At 45.1% G+C, this 23,865-nt stretch overlaps 1 protein-coding gene across 2 annotated transcripts in view; it reads left to right on the plus strand.

Moving 5' to 3' along the window:
- Positions 1 to 23,865, plus strand: part of NUP210 (nucleoporin 210) — a 51,500-nt gene that overhangs the window by 20,198 nt on the left and 7,437 nt on the right. The window contains exons 12-32 of one of the 2 annotated variants that reach the window (XM_042026665.1): positions 1,461 to 1,616; positions 2,958 to 3,156; positions 3,569 to 3,714; positions 4,620 to 4,841; positions 6,052 to 6,225; positions 7,238 to 7,430; positions 7,686 to 7,792; positions 9,830 to 9,934; positions 10,066 to 10,167; positions 12,380 to 12,508; positions 13,172 to 13,299; positions 13,840 to 13,975; positions 14,264 to 14,326; positions 15,255 to 15,434; positions 16,798 to 16,878; positions 17,110 to 17,241; positions 17,441 to 17,599; positions 18,061 to 18,152; positions 18,798 to 18,972; positions 21,711 to 21,886; positions 23,153 to 23,370. In XM_042026665.1, the coding sequence (XP_041882599.1) occupies positions 1,461 to 1,616; positions 2,958 to 3,156; positions 3,569 to 3,714; positions 4,620 to 4,841; positions 6,052 to 6,225; positions 7,238 to 7,430; positions 7,686 to 7,792; positions 9,830 to 9,934; positions 10,066 to 10,167; positions 12,380 to 12,508; positions 13,172 to 13,299; positions 13,840 to 13,975; positions 14,264 to 14,326; positions 15,255 to 15,434; positions 16,798 to 16,878; positions 17,110 to 17,241; positions 17,441 to 17,599; positions 18,061 to 18,152; positions 18,798 to 18,972; positions 21,711 to 21,886; positions 23,153 to 23,370 (3,073 nt within the window). The remainder of the gene's footprint in view (positions 1 to 1,460; positions 1,617 to 2,957; positions 3,157 to 3,568; positions 3,715 to 4,619; positions 4,842 to 6,051; positions 6,226 to 7,237; positions 7,431 to 7,685; positions 7,793 to 9,829; positions 9,935 to 10,065; positions 10,168 to 12,379; positions 12,509 to 13,171; positions 13,300 to 13,839; positions 13,976 to 14,263; positions 14,327 to 15,254; positions 15,435 to 16,797; positions 16,879 to 17,109; positions 17,242 to 17,440; positions 17,600 to 18,060; positions 18,153 to 18,797; positions 18,973 to 21,710; positions 21,887 to 23,152; positions 23,371 to 23,865) is intronic. The other variant, XM_042026666.1, reaches the window with a different exon arrangement.

The raw sequence follows: 23,865 nt of genomic DNA on the forward strand, positions 1-23,865 counted from the left end.
CCAGTAAGGGAAAGTAAATGTGGTTTTGTTTCCTAGCTCTCTGGGTTCTATTCTTACCTTGCCTTATCTTGCGTATATAATGAAGTATCTCACCAGAGAACATTCCTTCATGATACTACAATAATTGTGTCCGTATTCTTACTTTACTGTGATTTTTTTCAATAAAAACATAGAAACTTTTTCTCCCAAGATTTAAATTTTGCTGAAACTGAGACCTTTCTTCCAGTGTCTCCATCCCACAGTACCAGTGGTTGTTGACAACAACACACACACAGCTCAACTGTTGTTCCTGCCTCTCCATCAGTGTTTACCTCCCACTCCATAGCTTCAGTCAGCCTATTTCAAATGGGTGAATAGACTTTTTCTGAAAACAAGTTGAAAGGGATTTTTGGATCTAGCCAAATTCTGTTTATAGCTAAAGTAACTCCCTCCAGATGGTATCAGGATGCCTGGCAGGATTTACTTTGTCAGCAGTCTGGTTTGTTGGGGGTTGCTTTGTTCATATTTGTGCTAATGAGGTGGTTTCTGTTGCCTTCCTTCAGTCCATGCACGAGAGGTGCAGTGCCAGCTGTGTGAAGTTGAGCACGTGGAGGCTCCTGGTTTCTGGGGAGGCATCACTCACAGGCAGCAGTATGGAGCTCCCCTGACTGATCAGGCTGCAGGGGAAGCTGCTTTACTCTTCCTCTCCTCAGTGCAGACTGGCTGCTAGAGAGAGAAAATGTAGTGGGGTGTCTGGGGTTTATGGCAAGGAGATGAGACTTCATACAGTTATTAAGAATTGGGCATTTCTCATTTATGTTTTCTGCTCATCTCCCTGTTTCAACTAAAATACCTTTACAAATGTGCTGAACTCCTGCATTCTTTTAGCCTTTCTCACCACATCCCATGCATCTCCTGTCACACACCTCTACCTATTTATTTATTTGTGTCCTTCTGTAATCAGGTTGTGCACGTGCTCAGAGGAAGGAAGAAGGGAAATGACCCTCCTCTTCGTTTTCTTTTTATTCTCTTTTCATGGTAAAAATTACTGGCTAAGCTCCTGCATAATTTAGGTTTGTTTTCCACACTGTCCTTCTAGACAAGATTTATCACCTTGTTCGTTTTTAATTATGCAACAGGTTAAAGGAAATGCTGAGGAAGTTAAAGAAATTAAAACAATATACATAAAAAAATTGCTCCAGTGTTCACCCTTGTTTCACTCTGATGGAACTTTTGACATTTATTTTGAAGTGTGAAAGAAGCTGAAATTAAAATGAATGAAGGGTAGCAATCTTCTCATCTCTCTCCTATCTCACCTTGCTTATTTGAAAGTTCTGAGGTGTTATTTTGTTTGGATTTCCCATTCTCAGTGCATTCCTGGTTTTCATGCAAGATATCCAAAGGCAAGATACCCAAAGCTAAGAAATGTGAAAACCATATACTTGACTAAATGTTTGAAAGATTTTCCCTCTGTATTCCAGGCTCAGGGTGGAAGTGGCAACTTCAGCTGGTCCTCTTCCAACCAGGCAGTAGCTACAGTGACAGTCAAAGGGGTAATGACAACTGGGAGTGATGCTGGGGTCAGTGTTATTCAGGCATTCGACGTTCGGAATCCGTTGCATTATGGAGAAATGAAGGTAAGAGATTTATTTTTCACTGATGGCTCTTGAATATGGCTTTTGGAAACAGTGAAGGAGCTGAGAATGCCATGGGCATTCCCCTTTCAAAACGTTCCCAGGAGGTTTCCCTGCCTGCCCTGTGGCAGGTTAAGTGATTGGTTTCAGTTTGTACTTTAGGGAATAAACTCTGTCCAGTGCATTAACTTTACTCCCATTTTTGCCCCTTCCTGATTTCTTTTTCCTTGTTGGAAGTTTTAAGTGCAAGAAGAAAATGGTAATTGACTCCTGGCCTGGCTGTCTAAGCAGACAAGCCAAACTAAAAATTCATTCTGTAGGGCGATAGGTGGGTGTTCTCCCTTGATATCAAAGGGTGACAGTTGTTATCAGGATGTGCAAGGAAATTTCTGACTGGAGAAGTAACTGAAGTGAGCACAGTGCTGCAGACTGATTCCAGATACCTAAGCTGGCCAAGAAGAAGCAATGTTTTAGGAAAATCAGGAGAAAATAGCAATGAAAAACATAGACCCCAAGAGGGATTTTGTGGTGTCTCTGCAGACCATCCCCTGTTCTTAGGTCATGGTGGTCAATGTGTGGTGTGGAGTGAGGAAAATGCAGGAACAATACATCTAGTGGCCCCAAAGGGAGGGGTGTGACATGAATTAAAATCTGTTCAGAATTTAGCTTACACACTCGCTCTGCAGTAATTCTCTGAACAGCCCAGGATGCTGCTTTTTAGCAGTGCAGCAGTTACCAGCAGGAGACACAGGAATGAGGATTTTTTCAGCTAAAACTTCTTATCCTCAAACATAAGTCAAAGCCTGAAGACAGAAAGAAGCCTTCTGTCCATGTGAGCTTTCAGAGCAGTGTATTGCACAACCTGAATAGGTTATTTTTGAATGCCTTTGTTCTTGTGTTAGGAGCTGCTTTCTTTGTGGAATAGCTCTTCAGAGTTCTGTTTACTGACCTCAGTGAAAAAGTTTTAGTAGCCGTAGTTTTAGGAGTAGTTAATCCACACAGATTACAGCTTTAACTCTGTACCATATGGTTTGGTATCCTGAAGCCAGTTGCAGAAGATTAAGTAGTTAAGATACTGCAAATAAAAGCTTTGATCATAGTGATTGTTATGAAATCTGTGGTCAGTCTGGGGTGGATTCCTTAATGGATGCTAAATCTGTCCCAGCTGGTGATGATACCTCTTGGAGCTGCTACACAACTTAGTCCACACTTGGAAGTCTGCAGAGCAGAAGGGAGAATAACGGGAGTAGCAGTAAGAGGAGGGCTCCCCAAGCTGCTGTGGCCTTGGGCTGGCATGGGAGAAGAGCACTGAGACACGCCTGTCCCTGTTCCTTCCTCCATCAGGTGTACGTGAGCGAGCCCAGCGCCATGGAGTTCACTCCGTGCCAGGTGGAGGCACACGTTGGGCAGGTCCTGGAGCTGCCCCTGAGGATCAGCGGCCGGGCTGGCCTGGAGAGGGGCGAGCTGGTCCCGCTGAGCGACTGCTCACAGCTGGAGCTCGTGGTGGAGGTGGAGAACCCCGGCGTGTTCAGCCCACTCGAAGGTGCTCTGACCCCCTCCCTGGTTTGGAAGTTAAAGAGGTGTTACCAAGTCACAGCTCTCCCTTAAATCACTCTTTCATGGCTCTGTCCAGCATCCCCACGGAAGTGCCAAACTTCAGGGGGGAGGGGATCCCAGTGGTTTTATTTTGAGGATGTATCTGCTTCCAGGGATGGGACAACCTGTGCCAGAGCCTCATCACCCTCACAGCCAAGAATTCCTTCCCAGTATCCCATCTAAACCTTTTCTCTTTCAGTTTGAAGCCATTCCCCCTTGCACTGTCCTTACATGTCCGTGTAAAAAGTTCTCTCCATCTTTCTGGCAGGCTCCCTTCAAACACCCATATTGAATTTGATGAACATGCCTGAGCATTTCTTTCCAAATAAGCTCTTGTATATTTTTAATTTATCTGACAGGAAGACTTAAGCCAAGTGCTGATTTTTGCAGTGGAGTGAGAGTGAAGGCTGAAGCTCAGGGGTACACCAGGCTGGTGGTTGTGTACACCCACGGGCACGTGCGCCTCAGTGCCAGCATCACCATCGCCGCTTACCTGCCACTGAGAGTGAGTGTGTTTCCTCTGCTCCTGGAGCAGTCCATCACGCAGACACCTTTACATGACAGAGAGCAGGTCATGTCAGGTCGTGTAAGGTTTGACAAACCCAGGTGGGTGGGTTTATGTTCCACCATTGGCTGACTCAGTGAAGAAAAGAAGAAAGAAGCTGAGTCCACGGTCAGTAGATGGGAATACAGAAGAGGCTGCATTGTGTCCTTGTCTGCAGAGGCCTAGCACTGACTCTGCAGAGCTGAAGTCTGAGCATAGCTCTCCCCCAATATGGAAAAAATGTTAGTGCAAATCCTACAAATTTGTGGCTATAATGATAAAATATGATGTTGTGAAATGCAAACTACGAATGGTTTTTGTGTTCTAAATGTCAGGTTAATTGCTGTGGTGATAAACAGCACAGGCTGTCCCAGGGATGCACATCAGTGCAGAATTTGTTGGAGAGGTTGGAAGTAAAACTTGTGTAGGAGAATAATTACGTACACAGAACTGTTCTGGAGAGAGCACTGTCAAGTGAAAGTACAACTTGACATTATTTCATTCATTTAAAATACTTCCTTTAAAAGTGTAGCAGAATACTATCTCTCTGTGCTCAGAAGAATGTATTAAGGGTCTCCCTTTTGCTGTAATTCTTCATGAGAGAGATGTGATTAGAATGCAGCTAAAACTTTTCTTTGGATCCATGGCTTCCTTTGAATATAATCCAGCTGGACAGAATCCTTGTGGATTTTGGTGCAGCTCTGTTTTTCACTAAATATGCTGACAAACCACTGCATGGGAGACACCACAGCCCAGTCCAAGTAACCAATAGAGCTGTTCATTCATCAGGAAGTTTATTTTGCAGAGCACAACCAAACTGTGTAAAAAGATTATTAACTTTTAATTAATTGATTGATTGATTACAGGCTATCGATCCACTGTCCATCGCTTTAGTGACTTTGGGTTCCTCTAAGGATATGTTGTTTGAAGGAGGACCGAGGCCATGGGTCCAAGAACCTTCCAAGTTCTTCAGGAATGTCGCTGCTGAGGATGCAGAGAGCATTGTCCTGTCTTTAGTTGAGCCTCCCACACCTCGAAATAACAACCAGCACTGGGTTAGGGTGCTGTGCAGGAGCCTGGGAGAGCAGGTAAGGGCCAGGAGGGATCTGTGTTGCCCTGCATCAGGCACTGAGAACTGGCTCCAGACAGATTTATGGTGCCATATACCTGTTATACAGCAGGATGTTTTTATAATGAGCCAGTAAAGAACTTGGGTAAGTACATTGTTTATGTGTTGTGATGCTGGTTTTAGAGCGAGCATTTCACAGCATTATGTTAAAAAGTGGTTTATGATGGGTTTATTGCAGTATAAACCCCAACTATGGAAACCTTATGTTGTGGGATGCATGGAACATCCTGATGAGTGCAGGTTCAGTTTGCATGAGCAGGATCAGAGCAGAGGGTTCCTGCAGCAGCTGACTGCTGTGTCTGACCTGCTCCTCTTAACCACGTTACCTTCCAGTGTAATTCTGTTTATTTGAACAAATGGCAGCCGCAGGAATTGACTGCTCTCCTGTTTGTGCAGCCCTGGTGAGTGTGGCTGTGCTCATTCTCCACCTGGTTTTGTTCTTGCCAACATGCAGGAGTCATTTATCCTGCTCTGTTCACCCTCCCCAGCCCATGAAGCTTTTAGCTTTGATTTAATGTTTTCCTTCTGCAATTCTGCAAGGCCTAAGCATTTTGGTGGGGCTGCCACTGATTTCCTCAGTGGACACTTTGCAAAGTGGAGCTGTTTCTGTAAGTGCAGACTCAAAAGGAGCAGGCCTTGGTGTTGATGTGCAGGTCTGTGCATGGCTGGCTGTCCCCAGCACATCACACCTGCGTGGCTGCCCAGCCCCAGTGCCTGAGGGGATGAGGCAGCTGACCAGAGCTGCCTCAGCCTTCTCTGGCTTTAGATCCACTTGGTTTTGCTGAAGGCTAAAAAAGGAATGTAAAATAAAAGATGAGATGTTTTTAAACACAGTGAAGTGACTGTAAATGTTGCCTTTGGGCTGTTCCATTCTCACTCTGCAAGAACACCTGCTGTTTCCTTTTTCAGTTACAAGAAATTTGCTGTTTGAATCAAGTTTGATAGTAACGAACATGAACACCAAGGAAGAGTTCCCAGGAACAGTACTTTCATAGTGATAAAGAATTGTTCTTGAAATATGTTCCCCCTTTTACATCTTCCTGTGTCTTAACAGTGCTGTAAATCCCCAAGAACTGTATTTTTGCTTTTCATTCTGATATCAGTGTAACTGAGACCTGTGGAAATACAGCATTCCTGAACTCGACTCTTTCCTCATTTGCTGTTTTCAGGTTGTTACCTTAACAGTTGGGAACAGCCCCACAGTGACCAACCCTTTCCCAGTGGTTGAACCTGCTGTGGTGAAGTTCGTGTGTGCTGTCCCTTCCCGGCTGACTTTGATTCCTGTTTATGGCAGCCCTCAGCTTGATCTCTCCTGCCCTTTGCTCCAACAGAACAAGCAAGTGGTAAGCCTGGGAAGTGACAGAAAAGGAGGTGTTCTTACAGCTGAAAAATCAGTGTTGGGAGCTCCACGTGCAAAACCAAGTGTCTGAGCTGCTGCAAGAGGAGCAGGAACTGGAGCTGTGGCCACACTGGTGCCCTTGGGAGCTCCTGCACAGGGCAGGCTTGGTCAGGGAGGGTCCTGCAGTAAATGGACAATGTATATGTGTAGATGATCAGGCAAAAAGAACTTCACTATTCTGTTTTTATTCCATATTTCATCTCTATCCTAATGAGAGCTGTCACATGTTGGCTGCTGAGTAAACCACGTTTTGTCGTGTTAATATTCCCAGGCAAATGTAAAAGTCATCCTCCTTCCCTAAAACTCTGGTTGAGCTGATGAATCATTTTAAATAGCTGCTATGTAATAGCAGGAGGAGAAGGAGATTTTTGTATATTATTAGCCACTTCAGAGCTCACCTGCTTTCCTGGCTCCACGATGTATCAGTTAAGCCTGCCTTGGTGCACAGCTGTTGCTAATGCACTTCACAAGAACAACACCAGAATTATGAGCTTTGACAAACAGCAGTGTTTGTCATTATTTGTTTGAATTCTAAAAACAATTTTGTTGAGCTGTGGTTCCATTTTGTTGTTGCTGGTTTGAGGGGGGAGGGGTTGGTTTGTTTGTTTGAAGATAGTTCACTGGCTAAAAAACAACCAAACCCATGCTCCAGGAAAACCCCCTTAGAGTTCACAGGTTTGCAGAATGTTCTGGGTTGGAAGGGACCCACAGGGATCATCAAGTCCCTCTCTGAATGGCCCATACAGGGATTGGACCCACTTGGTGTAACCAGCACCATGCTCTGGCCAGCTGAGAGAATCTCAGGGCTGTTGGAGTACAGCTTAATGACTTCATTTTAATGAACATTCCTTGTGTACTGATGTTATAACAAACCTCATGGAACTCAGCGTATATTTCTTTAACGAGTAAAAAATCCTCTTGTATCTGTTCAGTTCAAAATATTCCTTCTTTTTCAGGTTCCTGTTTCCAATTACCGCAATCCAGTGCTGGATTTGGCTGCCTATGACCAGCAAGGCAGGAAATTTGACAACTTCAGCTCTCTTAGTGTTGTGTGGGAATCAACAAAAAAGGCCATTGCTCGTATTGAGCCAGAGCTGCCGATGGAGCTGACTCTGAAGGAAGAGAGGAATGGTCAGAAGAAAATGCACGGTACGAGTGGGTTTAAATAAGCATTTCATTGTTTGAAGGTATGTTTGGTAATGTCTGAGCCTGATTACTGTAATCTGCAGTCATACTTCAGCTTAACATCAGTGTGCATTTTTTTTAGCGTGTGCTGTTGAAGGTAGGAGAAAAAAGGAACCAAGTCCCATGTGTAGAACCTGTCTTGAGAGAGAAAACTGTTGTCTGATGAGAATGATCCTAGAAGAGCTAAGCAGTGTATTTTTCATCTTTGTTGTATTCTAGGCTTACAAACTGTTGTAGTTGACCGTGAGTTTGGAACTGCTGCCATCTCTGCCACTGCCACTGGATTCCAGCAGCCCCACCTGAAGGCAGCCAGAGCCAAAATACCGGTAACAGCACTCGGGGTTTCTGCCATTTCCCTGTGACTAACGCCCAGTGCTCTTGGGATGGGTTTATTTCCTCCACGCACAGCGCTGTACAAGTAAGGCAGCTCCACAGTGGGATCTGGAGACAGCTTCATACAGCAGTGGTTTTATACTGGTTCATGGCTTTTGCTGCTTTCCTCTGCACCAGGTGCTGCTATCTATATCAAATATATCCAAGTCTTTGGGAGTTTTTTAACCATCTGGGCAAGGGCATTACAGAGAAGTGTTTCAGTTGTTTTGTTCCAATACAGGGTTTTTTAATGAATCGGTGAATCTCTGCTGCTTGTCCTTCACTAAAGCAGCCATGTGCTTCGTGCAGCTGTCACTGGGGAAAGCAAATGGATTATTGCCACTGCAAAGCTGGGTGGGAAAGTTCTGCATGAGCAGAGCAAAAGCTGACTGATTCCTCATATGGACCATATGTTAGTCTGGGCTCTGACTAATGCTCTCTTTTTTCCTGAGAGACTCCTCCACTGTACAGTGCCAGCCATAAGCCCAGGCTCTCATTTTACAAGTCATTAGCCACTCTGAAATATTTAGTTTGTAGATACTCAGCCTAGGGAAGAAAAACAGCAAAAGGTAGTGATGATGAACAAAGAGGGCAGGTGGAAACAGATGGCAGTTTTCAGTTTATGTCACTTTTTTGAACTGAATATTAGGGCAGGTTTCAGCCTGTGGAATAACCTGGCATATGCAATAACTGACTCTTAAAAATTGAATTTCTGTTTAACTCTGCTAAGCAAGATTTAAGTGGGTTTGGGCTATGCGCAGTACCTTGAAAACAGAGTTGAGGCAGAGTAAAATACGCAGTGAGAGGTTACAGTATTTAACTCAAAGCAGGTACCAGATGGGCACCAGTAATGTGAAATACCCTGTGGGCCAGGTTCCTCTCACCAGGGCCCAGGTTTGTCATCTGCTTAGTAAATTCTTTGAGAGTTGATCTCTTTTGCCACTTGGTTCTTGACTTTTCTGTGAGGTTTCTTAAAAAATTGAGTTGTAATATGGAGACTTGATGTTCTGCAATCATTTTGTAATTTACTGTGCTCTGCTTTGTTAGTCCAATATTCAATATTCTTTCTTTCTTTTAGAAATAATTAGAAAAGTGAATGCTCCAAACTTTGCCTTGAATTCAGAGGTGTTTATTGTTTTTCAGAGTGGGGTACATCTGTGTAAAATGGTACTGGAGTTCTCTTAAGTTCTATTCTCTGTGTTTAAGTTTGGGAGGACTCTTTGGTAGTTGTAGATGCCAATTCTGCTGCACTTTGGAGGCTCCTGTGTTGTTTTTTTAGATGAGGTAACTTGGCAGCTTTTTTCAAGTACATCAGCAATGGGCTGCTCTGTTCTGCTCTCAGACCTGCCCATTCTCCTTTCTTGCAGCCAGAAATACAAACAGAAATCTAGTAGGTGGGATATTGTCTTGATCGTTGTTCCATGTTTAAGTGGAACACCCTGTTATGTCATTAGGGACATCCTTTCTACATCAAGGAAATAATTCTACTAATTAGGTGAAATGGGTACAGAGTAGTGATTTCCTCTAGAACCTTTTTCCTTTTCTGAGCTAATGTGGTTATGAGCAAGTGATTAAACCTGCATCTGGTCCAGTGTTCATGTACTTACATTTAAGGAAGAATTTCTCTTGGTGGCCTGCTAAGAAGAATCACAAGAAGATGAGTTAGAAGTAGAAGAAAACTTGGTGTGTTTGCCTTATCACTCTGTCTCAGAGTTAATACCCTGTCCATGCTTGTCAGACATCATTCGCTGATCCTGCAGTGCCTGGGCCCTGTCCTCTGGCTTGACCAGGGTTGCAGAACAGCCCATGCCCTGAGGATGCCCTTCCCAGTGCAGGAGGTCTGAGTGAGCCATCTGGATCTTGTGGGCATCTCCTAACCTGCACTTGTGCCCTGGCTCTTTGGTCGGCTGCTTTAAGCGCCCTCCCGGCACACACGGGAGGCTTGCAGCGTTCTGCCTCTCTGCTCTGACTGCTGAAATTGTCCCTTGCAGCAGGAAGCTCTGCTCCCAGGGCCTGCCACCATTGAACTGATGCTCGTGGAAGATGTGAAAGTGAGCCCTGCTGGGCTCTCCATTTACAACCACCCTGACGTCCAGGTAAGGACTTACTCTGCTGCTTTTCCAGCTGCAGGGAGGAAAAGAGCACACATTATAGGAGATGTGTAAGGAGGGACCAGCTGTACTAGAAAGATACAGTCTTCATTTTGGATGCTTTTCTGGTATTGCAGGCAGATCTTCTCATCCAACAAGGTTCTGGATATTTTTTCATTAATACCAGTGTGCCAAATATTGTAAGAGTGACACATGAGGAGACTCAAGGCATTGCTTTGGTGAGTGCAGTATTCTGTGATTTTACACCTTTTTGGCAGCCAGGTTATTGTTCTGCAGCTTCAGCTGCAGAAATATGAAACGAATGCAGATCTGAAATGCATTCTGCAGTGAACAACAATAAAGCTGTATGTTTGCATTGCTGCTTTCATCAGGCAACAATTGGAAATGAAACAAGTTGCTTTAAAGAGTGGTTTTTATAAATGTATAATTTACAGATTTGTCTTTTAAGAAGTAATGCTGATAAAGTTGTGAAATAATGATAATTAAGGTGGAAATTAGAATATCAAAAGAATTTGTGAAACATTTTGGTTGTCTCTAATTGTTGCAAGTGTGAGGTGGGAATATATTTTCCAACTAGGCACAGAGGTGAGGAAAAAGTAGAAGAGATGAGGGGTTTTTTTGTACATTGTACACTGTTTAAACTCTTAATAGTTTTTTAGTCAGGTTTCCCTGATGGGTTTAACTGATGTACATGAGATAAATTCAGCGCTCTCGTCTGGAACTCAGGAGTGGAGCAGTGACAGCAAGATAGGCTTTGTGAAGTGTAGAAGGAGATTTAACTGTCTGTCAGATTAAAGGAGAGAAAACTCCACTTTTCATGCATTTTTAAAAAATGCAGCCCCCCCCCCCCACAGACTTGGCGAGTTCATTAGCCCTGTGTGCTGTGTTTGGGGTAAATCCAGTGCCAGCCCTGGGTTTTCCCATGGCAGCAGCAGAAGGGCCTGGGAAGTCAGCAGGCCCCGTGTCAGGCTGCTGCCCTGGCAGGTACCAGTGCAGCCAAGGGGACAGAGATGAGTTGGCAGTGAACCCTTCTGAGAAACTAAATTCAAGTTACCTGGAGCAGTGATTCCCAGGCTTTTCCCTGGGGCTGCCAGGGCTAAAATCTGTCCCTCTCCCTCTGGTTTTGACACAGCAACTTCTCTGGGTGTGGTGGTAGCAGAGGAGGAGCAAAGTGTGTTCACCAGTGCAATATCCCTGGATACTGGGAGCCACTGGACACCTGAGAAGAGGGAGAGGAGAACAGCAGAGGTGGCTGGGGCAGGGAGAGTTTTAAAAGTTGCAGTAGCCCTGCTTGCCCTTTTCCCTGTGTTCCTTTCCTTTCTCTGGGCTCCCAGCCCAGCTGAGCTCCATTCCAGCTCCCTCCCCTGGCCACATCCCCTGCTCTGCTGCCCAGCCCCTGTATTAGCCACCCTCTCTGGGAACTGCTGCTGTTCTGGAAGCTGACCTTTGTTAAAACTTCACATCCCTTTCTATTTTGAGGCAGAAGTAAGAGTGGTGCCCTCAAAGAACAAAATGTCAGCTCTTCCCACTGCTCTGCTGCTGACTCCTGTAGTGCTGCCGAGCAGTGCTGAGAGTTCACTGAGCTCCTTTGCACTGGGGGGCCTGGCAGCTCCCCTTGCTCAGAGTTGAGAGCACAGAGCAGGACACCCAGCTTCGGTGCTGTGAAGGGAAGAGAACAGCTGGGACTGTCCCTGAGCTCTGTGCCAAGGTCAGGCAGTTGCAGGAGAACTGCAGAGCTGGTTTGAGTGAGGTGTAGGTGCATGGCCTTGGGAGAGGGGACTCTGGGATGGGTGCTTAGTTCTGAGGGCTTGTGTTTGTGAGCAGAGCTCTCTTTCTTCATTGTTTTGTTTTCTGTCCCTTAAGAAGTGCTATGTCCATTAGGAAGTGTAACATTCTCTTTCTTAAAAGTTAATGGAATAATAGTTGTATTAAAGAAATACCTGATCTGTCAATTGTCCTCTTACTTGTCAGGATCTACCACCAGGTTTTGGCTGCTCATTCAGGTGAAAAGCAGTACCAGTAGAGTACAAATCTTGCAGGAAGCAATATCAGTGCTTTATAGGCATAATCTTTGTTCTTGATTTTTTTTTCCTTATCACTCTGTTTTTCACTGTACTAAGAAAAGTTTGGTTGCTCCAAATGATTTGTGTTTTTTCTCCTGATGGCAGGAGAGTAACAGGATGCCAGACTGTTCTGGATGAAGAGCTGTTAATTCACTTGGTGCCTGGGGGCTGTTTGCACTAGCTCAGTAGTATGATACTTTTTACATACATTTTACAGCTTGATTTTTATTCTGGTGGAAGAATTCTCTGTGTCTAAGCTTGGAGATTTCTGCATCCAACTTCTTCTGCCCTGAAAGTGATACAAATTTTACCCTGTGAACAACAGACAAAATAAGTGCTATAATGCAGTTTTCTTTTGATGTTGCAGGTGCAGCCTCAGCTCCCAGGATCAGTGACTGTAATGATTCATGACTTGTGTCTGGCTTTCCCTGCCCCAGCTGAAGCTGAAATTCATGTGTCTGATATCCAGGAACTGTATGTGCGAGTTGTTGACAAGGTCAGTGCCTTTGAAGCAGCATTAGGAGCTGATCCAGCCTGCCCTGGCTCCCTGTGCTGGTCCTGAACACAGAGGTGGGACATGGACAAGATGCTACAGCAGAGAAACAGCCACCATCTCCCTGTGTCTCTGTTTCTTCCTCCCAAATTCACCCCTTTAGGTTATAAGTGTCCCAGAGTATCAGGTATCTGTTCATGTTCTGTGTGGCAGCAATCTCAACTTTTGCATTTACCCAGCAATGTTAATCCATAATTTATATGGACACGCTCATTTACATTTCCTCCTGTTTAAAGTGCGCGTGAGCAATTCTTGCAGGAGTGGGTTTTGCCCCAAGGTCATTTTCCATATGTCACATTTTAAAACTGAACAGAAAAAAATCCAGCTCGTTCCACTTGCCAGCTTGGGTGCGTCTTAAACAAAATAAGTGTTGATATTTCTGGATGTTTTAATTATGCCCTTGCCAGCTGAAGGACCTGAATTCATTCATTTCATTTGACACTAACTCTAGCTGGCAGGGATTAGTCTTTAAAATCAGTGCTAATCTAACCTTGGGGCTCTATCTCCCCTACCCTGTTGCAAGTGTAATACAAAATAAAATGAAAACATTTATGCTAATAAGTAAGAGTGGTTTGAATGCAGAATGACTGGATGTGTCTGTTTCAGGTGGAGATTGGAAAAACAGTTAAGGCTTATGTCAGAGTTCTGGATGACTCAAAAAAACCTTTTCCAGCAAAATACTTCCCTGTCATGGACCTCAGTCTAAGAGCAGCATCTCAGATTGTCTCACTTGTGTAAGTGAATGGATTTTTAAATTAATCTGCGAATAAGAATTAGCAAAAAATGAATAAAGGTATGAGGTTGGAGGCACAGTAGTATACAATGACTGAGGGTTTATTTATTTTATTTTTGTGAAGTCTTAATTACTTAGTTTTAAAGGTAAAAAATTATCATTTGTGAGGGAAATCAGCCTGAATGTTGCTGGCTGATGAATGAGACTGCACTCCTCCAGCATGATGTTTGGTGAAGCTTTGCTCATCTTGGAAGCAGTGACTTGGCAATAATGTCAGGTGAGAGGTGCTGTATGAAGGCACCTCTGATGTTATCAAACTCATGGTCTGTCACTTGTTTCGTTTTCATTTCGGGTATTTAATGGCACAACAAAGCACAGGTTGCAAAGAGCCATCATGTGTAGAAATGTGATGGTTCCCTTAGCTTTGCTTCACACACAGTCACTTAGCCTTGTGGTAAAGCTGCTGGGCACTAAAGTCCTTTGCTCTGTTATTTGTAATTTCCTCAGTGAATGTCTGTATTTAATGATTCCTTTGCTGCAGCCCCCTCAGGGAGGCTCTGGATGACCACACTGCTGCTTTCCTGGTGCGTGGGATGACCATTGGGCAGACGAGTCTTACGGCAACTGTGGCTGACAGAAGAGGACAGAGAATCAACTCTGCTCCACAGCAGATTGAAGTAAATAATTTCAGATAAAACGTGCATAAATAAAGTCTGTGCTACAGTGGAACAGGAATATATAAATTAAGGTTACAGTAATCAGTTTGCCAGGAAATTCATTCTGTCTGGAGGTTGACCTAATGCCAGTCTGTTCCAGATTTAACTGCAAATGATGAGTTAAATTTCTGCATGCTCAATTTACTGTAATTAAGCACCTTAAGACTCAGTTTTACACTTGTACTGCTTTGTGACATAATTTATCTGGTTGAAGGATCCTGAACAGAGGTATTCATATTTCTCTTTTAGGTCTTTCCCCCATTTAGACTATTGCCAAGGAAAGTGACCCTCATTATTGGGGCTATGATTCAGGTGAGGCATCTTCTTACATATTTTCTTTATTTTGTAATTTCTGTTGTAAAATGAATATTCATAACTGGATTTTCAGCAGTAGATACTCACCTTGACATTTAGCTGCATTCACACCGAATGGACTTGTGGGACAGGGACTCTGGGCAAGGGCCTGGAGGGACAGGACAAGCGGGAATGGCTTCCAACCTGACACAGGGCAGGGTTAGGTGGGATATTGGGAAGGAATTGTTCCCTGGGAGGGTGGGCAGGCCCTGGCACAGGGTGCCCAGAGCAGCTGGGGCTGCTCCTGGATCCCTGGCAGTGCCCAAGGCCAGGCTGGACATTGGGGCTGGGAGCAGCCTGGGACAGCGGGAGGTGTCCCTGCCCATGGAACAAGATGAGCTTTAAGGTTCCTTCCAACCCAACCTATTGTGTGTTTCTGTGATGAACACTCCTCCAAACAAGAATAGTTTCATTTTTGAGCCAGCTTCCGTTTTGCTGTATTGCTGGATCAAAGGATTTGTATTTGTTTTTGTCAATGGAGTGTCAGCTTTTCTGGTGTTAAATACCAGCTCAGCATGAATAAATCTGTCAGCTCCATGAAATTAGGCTTGGTAGGCTTGTTGTACAAACCGAAACACAGAGCAGAGCTCCACACAGGCTGGTGAGGAGAAAGAGAGGTGAAGTTTTCTGAGACTTTCTGGAGTGCAGGTAGCATCAGCCTGTGACACCCTGTGAGGTGCAGGGTCCGCTTCTGTGCTCAGCTCACACATCTCCCCAGCTGACATCCTGCAAGGACCAGTGTGCAGGGGGAATAGTCCTTGAGCTGCCCTGGGAAGGTGCAGGCAGTGCTGAAGTCACTGTGGTGCTGAGCAGGGAGGGGCGTGCCCTGTAATGGTGACCAGAACTATCTGAAGGGTTCATTCCTTGTTCTGTGCTGTTGTGACAGATCACTGCTGAAGGAGGCCCCCAGCCTCTCTCCAACATCATTTTCTCCATCAGCAACGAGCACATTGCATCAGTGAACAGCTCTGGGCTGGTCAGAGGAGTGGCCGTTGGCAGCGGGGTGGTGACAGGAGTGCTGCAGGCTGTTGATGCAGAGACAGAGAAACTCGTGGCAGTGTCCCAGGTAATGTTTATGGTGCTGTTTGGGGCTGACAGGGGCTCTCTGCCTCATGGCTTTGGCTCTGAAAGGGGGCACATAGTCTTTGTGCATGAGCAGTGTTACCTCGTGCACTTCTCTGGTTTCCTGAAGATGGAAACTCAGTGTCCCTTCCTCCCTGGCCTGTGAACTTACACATGTGCTGGCACAGGTGGTACTTGGAATAGGCAGGTAAATCTTGCTGTGCCTTAAACCAGAGTTTCACAGATAACCAGGGAAGCTTTCATGACCAGTCTGGTATCTTCAGGATTGGTTAGTGCATCTAGAAAAGCCCATCTAAAGAAGCCTTTCTAGCACAGCAGAAGGTAGTCCTAGCCTGCATTCCCTCTTAGGTCAGCAGGGTGCAGAAGGCAGCTGTTGCCCAAAGAAACCACGTTGTCTCCTAAGCTGCAGCAGTCTGTATAGAACACTGTCATCCCTCGTTGTGGTCTGAACCCACCTGGGAGGTGCAAGCAGTGAATCCCTGATACTCCATCAGAATCTGTGTTCTTAGGGTTTCCTGCGGCTGAGTGTGAGGGAGGTGAGCAGGCCTGAAAAGGAGCACAAATCCCTGGGACTTGCATGAGACTCAGAGCAACAGAACTTGGGCCGAATCTTATGACTTCTTCCTTTGAGCTCAGGGCAGCACAGCTGCTGTGAACCACAAAGCTCTGCTGCTTGAAAGGTGTCAGCACAGGCCAAGAGGACACAAAGTAATTTAAAAAAAAAAAATATATATAGCAAAATCTGTGCTCTGTAATGCATGGGCAGCAGCCTGCCCTTAATGGTGTGACAGGAGGGAAAGTGAACTTGAAAGGTAAATCTCCTGCCCAGTGAGGTCCAGGTCTGACCTTTCCTCCCCAGTATATAGCAGGAATAAAATCTGTCAGGAATGTCTGGCTATATGAAGAGGAGGTATCAGTGTCACACATCATCCTTTTATTCTCCGTTGTCGCATTTGGTGCTCTACAATCCTCATTTCCTTCTAACTCTCTCCATGTCTTCCTTTACCTCCTGGGTTTCTTCATCCCTCTTCTGCTGGGGACCCTGGGATCATACCCACTCCTGTCTCTCACCTCTCAGCTCCATCGTTCATGTCATCAGTAATTTCAAGCAGAGATTTGTTTTTTCAATTTAGGGGGCATTTTTAAAGGCCTATCAATCAAAAGTTAATGCTTTTATAGTTTTTTACAGTCCTATTGAATTTGTCCATCTGTATTTCCTCTGACAAGTCATGCAAATCATGTGGCAACAGTGATAAGATAATGGCACAACAGTGTCTGGAGCCTGAAAGTGAAATCTAGTTTCTGCTTGACAAGTGCTTACAGTTTCTTCCCTTCCTCCTTGCCAGGATAAGGTGGAAGTTGAGGTGGTACAGCTGACAGCTGTCAGAATTCGAGCACCCATTACACGAATGAAAGCTGGTACTCAGGTGAGTTGGTTTGGGATTGGCTTCTGTTGCCTTTACGTGTTGGAGCTGCAGGTTGTGGCCATTCCTGTCACATCATCTGGTGACAGCACTGCAGCTCTGGGAGGAACCATTTTCTTCATAAGGGACCCCATCTCTTGATCAGTGAATTTTAAGTTTAATTCTCTTTGCTGTGGCCAGGTGTGTGGTTTGTATGCTGGCATTACCTAAGCAGGCTGGTTTCTCTCTTTGCAGATGCCAGTTTATGTCACGGGCATCACCAGCAGTCAGACTCCTTTCTCCTTTGGCAGTGCTGTGCCGGGGTTAGCGTTCCACTGGTCTGTCACCAAGAGGGACACTCTGGATGTCAGGCCAAGGCACAGTGAGGTAAAGGGGGGGGTGTGCAGTGCACGTGTGTGTGCACCTTGGGAGAAGGAAGCGGCTGCATCAGGGCAATGCAGAGGACGTTGCTGCTTCCAGTGCCTCAAAATCCAGGCTCAGTTGTCAGCACAGGGTGTGGTACTTCCTCGGTGCCACTGTCTGGGCTTTCCGTGAGTCAAACTTTAATCCCTTTCTTCTGGCCAAGGCCGCTTTTCAGCTTCCTGCAAACTACAACTTTGCAGTGGATGTTTATGGCAGAGTAAAGGGAAGAACAGGCCTGAAAGTTGTAGTGAAGGTCCTTGATGCTGCAGCCAACCAGTTCTGCAACATGGCAAGGGAGCTGTCCGATGAAATCCAAATTCAGGTAGGATGATTTTCTTCACAGTTCATTTTTAAATATGCATTTCAAAACTGGACTAATGTCTCTATTTGAAGTCGAATTTGAGCCCTTACTGTTGTTTGTATAATGTTCCCCATTTGGGCTCATTCAGTTCATGGGCTCATGGGGGCAGGGGGAGTCTAAAGTAACTCAGGTGAATATGGGGTTCCCAACACCTTTGCCCGTGAGAAATCTTCTGTTTTCATGCTACTTCCGAGTTTAGCCACAGCCCTGGAAATAAATGCTCTTCAGAATAATTTGTAGAAGACACTGGCTCTCCCATTCTTAAATATTCAAGTTCAGTTATCTTTTTTACCATATATATTATACAACGGAAAAAAGAAAGTTGCAGGACTATTTGGTTTTGTTTGTTTTGAAGATTAAATAAATAGAACTAAATTACTGTGTGCACACAACAGTAGGCCAAAATGCCTCTTATTTTCCAGGTGTTTGAAAAACTTCATCTAGTCACTCCCGAGGCAGAAGCAGAGCAGATCTTAATGTCACCAAATTCCTTTATTAAACTCCGGACCAACAGGTCAGTGCTCAGTTTTCATACTGGGATTTGTGTCACCTTTATCCAAACCGTGGGGCAGTTGTGTTTGAAGGGAGCTGTTTCAATCTTTCAGTATCACTGTACATCCATTTAATACACAACTTGTCTGCTGGTTCATAGTATCTTATCTGTTCTCTCGGGCTTTGTCAAATCTTGGATTAGATTGTAGTTGGAAAATTCATTCAATATTGGGAACTTTCAGATCCTTTTTTTAAAAGCTGCTGAGCCAGTTAAAGCAGTATCCTGCTGCCTGCTTCCTATAGAGGTTTTGATGGGTGATTGAGGCTTTGTGGGATATACTTCTGTGTATTTCTTAAACAGAGGCTCTGGCTGGATTTTCAGATTAAAATGTCATTTCCAAATGAGAAATTCTTTTTACATAATCTGTTTTCAAAGACTGACATTTTTGACTCATATCAGGCTTGAAATGTAGTTTTCCCAGCATAATAATGGGCAGATAGAGACAGTAGGACACACACTGAGGGCAAAGCTTTAGAGGCATTTACATTTTAGGGGGAGAGAACGAAACCCTTAGTTTCAGAGAATCCCAGGATGGTTTGTGTTGGAAGACATCCTACATACAGTTTTACACATTTAAGGGGTTCCCTCCTTTCTGTTTTTCTTCAGGGACCGAGTGGCCTCCCTGAGTTACCGTGTCCTGGATGGACCAGATAAAGTGCCTGTTGTGAAAATCGATGAGAGAGGATTCCTTGTCTCCGGGTCTGTGATCGGATTGTCAACAATTGAAGTGGTTTCACAAGAGTTGTTTGGCATCAACCAGACCATTGTAGCTGCTGTTAAGGTGCTGTCAGCTCTTTTCCTCAAGTACATCTTCACTACTGCAACGGGGATTGTTGGCTGCACTTCTTGAACTTCACTTCTGAAAAATGAGCACTGTAGGAATTAATAGTTTTGAGCTTTGAAACTTTGGACACCAGGGAATGTATGCCCATCGTCTCTGTTCAAAAAATCCTTGAGCCAAGAACTTCCTGCATCTGGCAACATGAGCCTTGAGATACCCACTGCTCCCCTCCCTCCTATCCCTTTTTACTGTCAGCATCTTTCCTCTGTCCCAGCTGAAGGAGAAAGATGTACAATTGAGTGCTTTAGGTTATTTCTAAGTCTAACTCCTGTAATCACTGGGAAGTGGCTTGGTGGATTTTTTAAATTTGAATTTTAGTGTTTCCCATAATGTTCAGCTTTGCCTGTAGGACAGGGTGTAGGTCTGTCCTCCTGGGTGGGGGATAAAGCAAGAAATGGGGGCCCAGTGTCACTAAAGCCACTCCTGCTGCGAAGTGGTGGCAGTGAATTCTCCAGCTCTGTTACAGATGACCTTGTTTCTTCCCTTGGGCAAGGGAAAGACATCTGATGAGTTTGGGGGTGGCTCAAATGCCATTTAGTCAGCACACTGTGGGACTGAAGGCAGATCTCCCTGTGTGAGTTTGTCCTGTACACAGGATATGGCAGGATGGTGATACAAAGCTCTCTGTAGTAGGACCCATCTCAGTTCAGCATCTTGTACAGCTCATTTGTTTTCCTTATTTCCTTATTACAGCTGTAGTGCCTTTATGGAAATGATATTTTTAACCTCGTGAGGTAACACAGGGCTGCTGGTTCATTTTATGGCTGAAGAGCTGAGAGAGCTTGAGAGGTTTTGCCAAAGGTCATGTCAAAAACTTGTGACAGAGCTGGAGATGAGGTTGAATCTATTGTGTCATTCTAAGGCAAAGCTCTCTCCTTCACACTGTCCTTCTTTCATAAGGGCTTGTGTTGTCTTTTTACAAGTGTACACAATTAAGAACCAAAGTGCTGCAGCAGCATCACTTAGCACTCAGACCTTCAACTTGGCTCAAAGAAGGACTCTTACATAAGCCAGGGAGGATGGGGGAAGGAGGAGAGAAGGAGTGACAGTGTGCTTAGTGTGGGACCCAGCTAAGCACTTGCCTGGACCAGCTGCACTCAGTACTGTGTTTTATTTTTTTTTAATTAAAAAAAATTCTTCAAAACCTGAGATGCTTTAACAGTAAATGGCTGCTTTCATCAATATTAAATTTAGCAGTTGTCCCTTGTGGGACAGTTGCTGAGATTTTAAAGTAAAACAAGCTTGATAATCTGTCAGGGAAATGGGGTTTTTGTTGGTTTGTAACCACAGCTGGCTAGGCAGAGATTTTAGCTGATGGTACCAGCCCGTGGAGCAGACAGTGGGATATACTGATATTCTAGCCCCTTTATTTTTTTTTTTTTTTTTGATTCACCGAAGATGTATTTTGCTTGAGGCCAAATTTGTCCTTTCCTTTTTAAGTTCTGACATGTACATTTTCAGATTGCAGACTTTTATGTTTTAGCTGAGCCTCTTAGGTCAGAAAAAAAGGGATTTTCCTACAAGATAAGCTCGAGGCCTTCTTTTAAAATAGTTTTCTCAATATATTTGAGGAGTTTTGCTTCCTCTATCCTTCCATTATTTATTTTCCCACAGCTATAACAAAAAGAGCAGATGTAGTTATTTTTGTTGGGTAATTTTACTCGTTAACCTAGGTAAGTTAATCAAGAGTAGTAATACGCTATTTAAAAGCCAAAAGAAGAGGTTGTCAAGTCTTTGTCTTCAGAAAACCTTTCTTCATTGGAGTGTTAGTGCAGAAATGTGGGGGAGTGCACATATGGTTAATGGAGCAGACTCTCCTAAGGAATTTGGAGCAGTTCCCAACTTCTGTCTCGGCTGAGGAGAGGCACCAAGGGAACAAAGCACAGCCTGCTGACCCCTTAGGGTTTGTCAGCTGCCAGCTCTGCCTGGAACAGCTTGGCTTTCTCAACTGGTGCACAACTGGGCAGCAGTGACCATTCCATCCCCTTACTCACACATACATTGAGTTACTCTTCTAATAACTGGGCAATGAGTTGCACCTTTTATTTCAGGAATTATTAGGAGAGAGGTCTAGGGGCCACTTGTTCTCTTGCATATCCAGGGAATCTTAACAGTTTGAATTTATAGGATAGTAACATGTTCTCTGAAGTCTGTGTGTGATACATGTTTCTACACCATTATGGCTTGTTTCAGTTCCCAGTGGTACTAGAAGAGGTTAAGAAATACCAGTGAGGGTACAAAGCAGACAGAGCCAGGCTTTTCTCAGCCAGGACAGGGCAAGGGGAGCACGCAGCAGTGGAACACAGGAAATGCTGTCTGAACGTAGGACAGCAGCTTTTACTGGGGGGGCTGTTGAACACAGATTACAGGAGGCTGTGCAGTCTCCGTCTGGGGAGATGCCCAAGAGCTGCTTGCACATGCTCCTGGCCAGCTGGCTCTGGGCAACCCAGCTCGAGTGGGAGGCTGGGCTGGACAGCATCCAGAGGCTCCTTTAAACCTGTGAGATGTAGATACTGATCATAACAGCTCCACGTGTTAGTCCTGGCATGTGGCTAAATGCAAATGGCTCATAAAGGAAGCTCTGGATACTTGCATAGTAAGAACCCTTTTAGATTATTTTTATAGAGGAATCATAAAAAGCAATTTAACTTTCCTTCTCACTGCTGATGTTTTTCCAGGTGTGCCCCATCTCCTACCTCAGGATCTCCATGAGGCCCGTTCTGCTCACCCAGAACAAAGAGGCACTGCTGGCTCTGCCGCTGGGTGTGACACTGACATTTACAGTCCATTTCCATGACAACTCTGGAGATACTTTCCATTCACATAGTGCTGTGCTCGACTTTGCCACCAACAGGTGGGTATCTGTCACGGGTGGTTAATTACAGAGAACAAAAAAAGGCCAAACACACATAGAACAAAGATTGCTCCAAAGATATCAAGTGAAGGTACAGCTTGGGCTGGGATTAGAAAAGCAAGGGGTTTGTTTCTGTGGCCTTCAGAGGCAGTAGCAGGAAGAAGAGTTCCAGTTAGCAATCGATATTCCCTAGCCATGGAAAGCTGCCCAGATAAACATGATCCCAGTGGGGCCTGCAGGAGTTGTGCTGTGCTCTCAGTGACTCTGAATCATCCCCCTGCACGCAGCAGTGGCCCAGAGAAACAACTGATCCATCAGCATCTGCCTCTCCCAGTGCTGGGTTCCAGTGACTCACTGAGGGCTTATGTAAGGTGGCGAATGTTCTGGATCAGGGGCTGTCTCCTCAGATAGGCTTGTACAGCCTTCCCACAGCAGGAACAAGCCTCAAAAGGCTTTTTGGTCTCTGCCTCACAGAAGAAGTGTTGTAAACCAGCCTCCTATGGTCTTCAGTAAAATACCACTGATGCTGTTACTGTAACACGGCTTGTTTTGTGCAGAGCACCTTGCACTTACAACACACTGATCACGATGAAAAAGGAAAAAGGGGTTGAATCCAAGATTTTCTCTTACCTCAGTGAAGAAATTTCTGTGGCTTCCACGGACCCCTGAGCTAACTGTGCCCTGCCTTGCACTGCAGAGCTGCTCCAGCACAGGGCTCATTATGGGCCTAGAGAGGCACTGCTGGCAGCCTGGGCTGCAGCACTGTGGGGACCCAGCTGTGCTGCTGCCAGTGTCATGCAGTGGCCCTGCCTGGTGACAGTCCGTGCCGGGTGCTCCGTGTGTTGCTGTGTTTGGGAGTGCTGAATCTGGGTAAATACCAGAACTGGCAATCCAATGGCATTGTTATCTCTGGGAAGTTGCTTATTGGTGTTCCAATTTCTTGGCTTTCTAACTCCCTTGAGACAAGGGAAAAGAGACAGATTATGTCATTCTAAAGCTCTAGAATTCTTACCATTAAGAAGTAGTTTTCATGCATAATTATGACTTCAGTATTTCCTTGGCATAGTGGTGAACTGAGAACCGAAATTTGCCTCAGTGGCACCTAAATAATTTTTAAAATTTCCTTACTTCGTTGGACTTCGTTAGATGACTGTTGCTGAAAACAAGCAGGCAGCTGTCTGAAAGGGGTGTGACACCTCTCCTGCTGGAGAGATAATGACATTACCAAGCTTGCCTTCACACAGCAGCACTTCTTTTTGTGTGCAGAGACGACTTCGTGCAGATCGCCAAGGGAGCCACCAACGACACCTTTGTGGTCCGGACCGTGAACGTGGGGCTGACCCTGCTCAGGGTGTGGGATGCAGAGCACAGTGGCACTGCAGACTACATCCCACTGCCTGTCCAACATGCCATTTTCCCTGAGCTCCCAGGTGTGGTGGTGGGGGATGTCCTCTGCCTGAGGACCTCGCTGACAGCCCAGGAAGGTGAGTAGCCTCCAGCTGTGTGGGTTAGCAGCTATTCCCTGGGAGAGCAGCATGACTCTGGCTCATTCTCAGCAAAACTAAATGCATAATTTATCATGTTTGTTCAGAACCAAATGTCACTGTTCTTGTTAATGATAAAAATAGGTTTGATCAACTCCTCTAATTTTAATTGCACCTTGCAATATGTCTCTTGTACTGAATTTCTGACTGCATACTTCAGACATTTCTATTCCATTAGCTGGAAAGGCTTGTTTCTGTGGGACTCCTGCAGAGTCAGGACTGCCTTCACTCACTGTGTTTCTTGGTATTAATGGGCTTTTGTCAGAATAACTGCAGGTCAGTTTGGTGTTGGGCTGCCAGCCTTCCACCACGAGCCCCTAGAGTGTGGTTTCTGTGCATCCCCTGTGCCGCCTGGCAGTGGCACATGCAGACACCAGCATGGTTCCTGGGCAGTGGCACTCACAGGCACCACTCTGGTGTCTGTGCACTGGGAGG

Source organism: Corvus kubaryi, unplaced genomic scaffold, assembly GCF_017639235.1.
Source record: "Corvus kubaryi isolate FWS band 111438036 unplaced genomic scaffold, C.kubaryi_AGA036_p1.0 37285, whole genome shotgun sequence".
Lineage (NCBI taxonomy): Eukaryota > Metazoa > Chordata > Aves > Passeriformes > Corvidae > Corvus > Corvus kubaryi.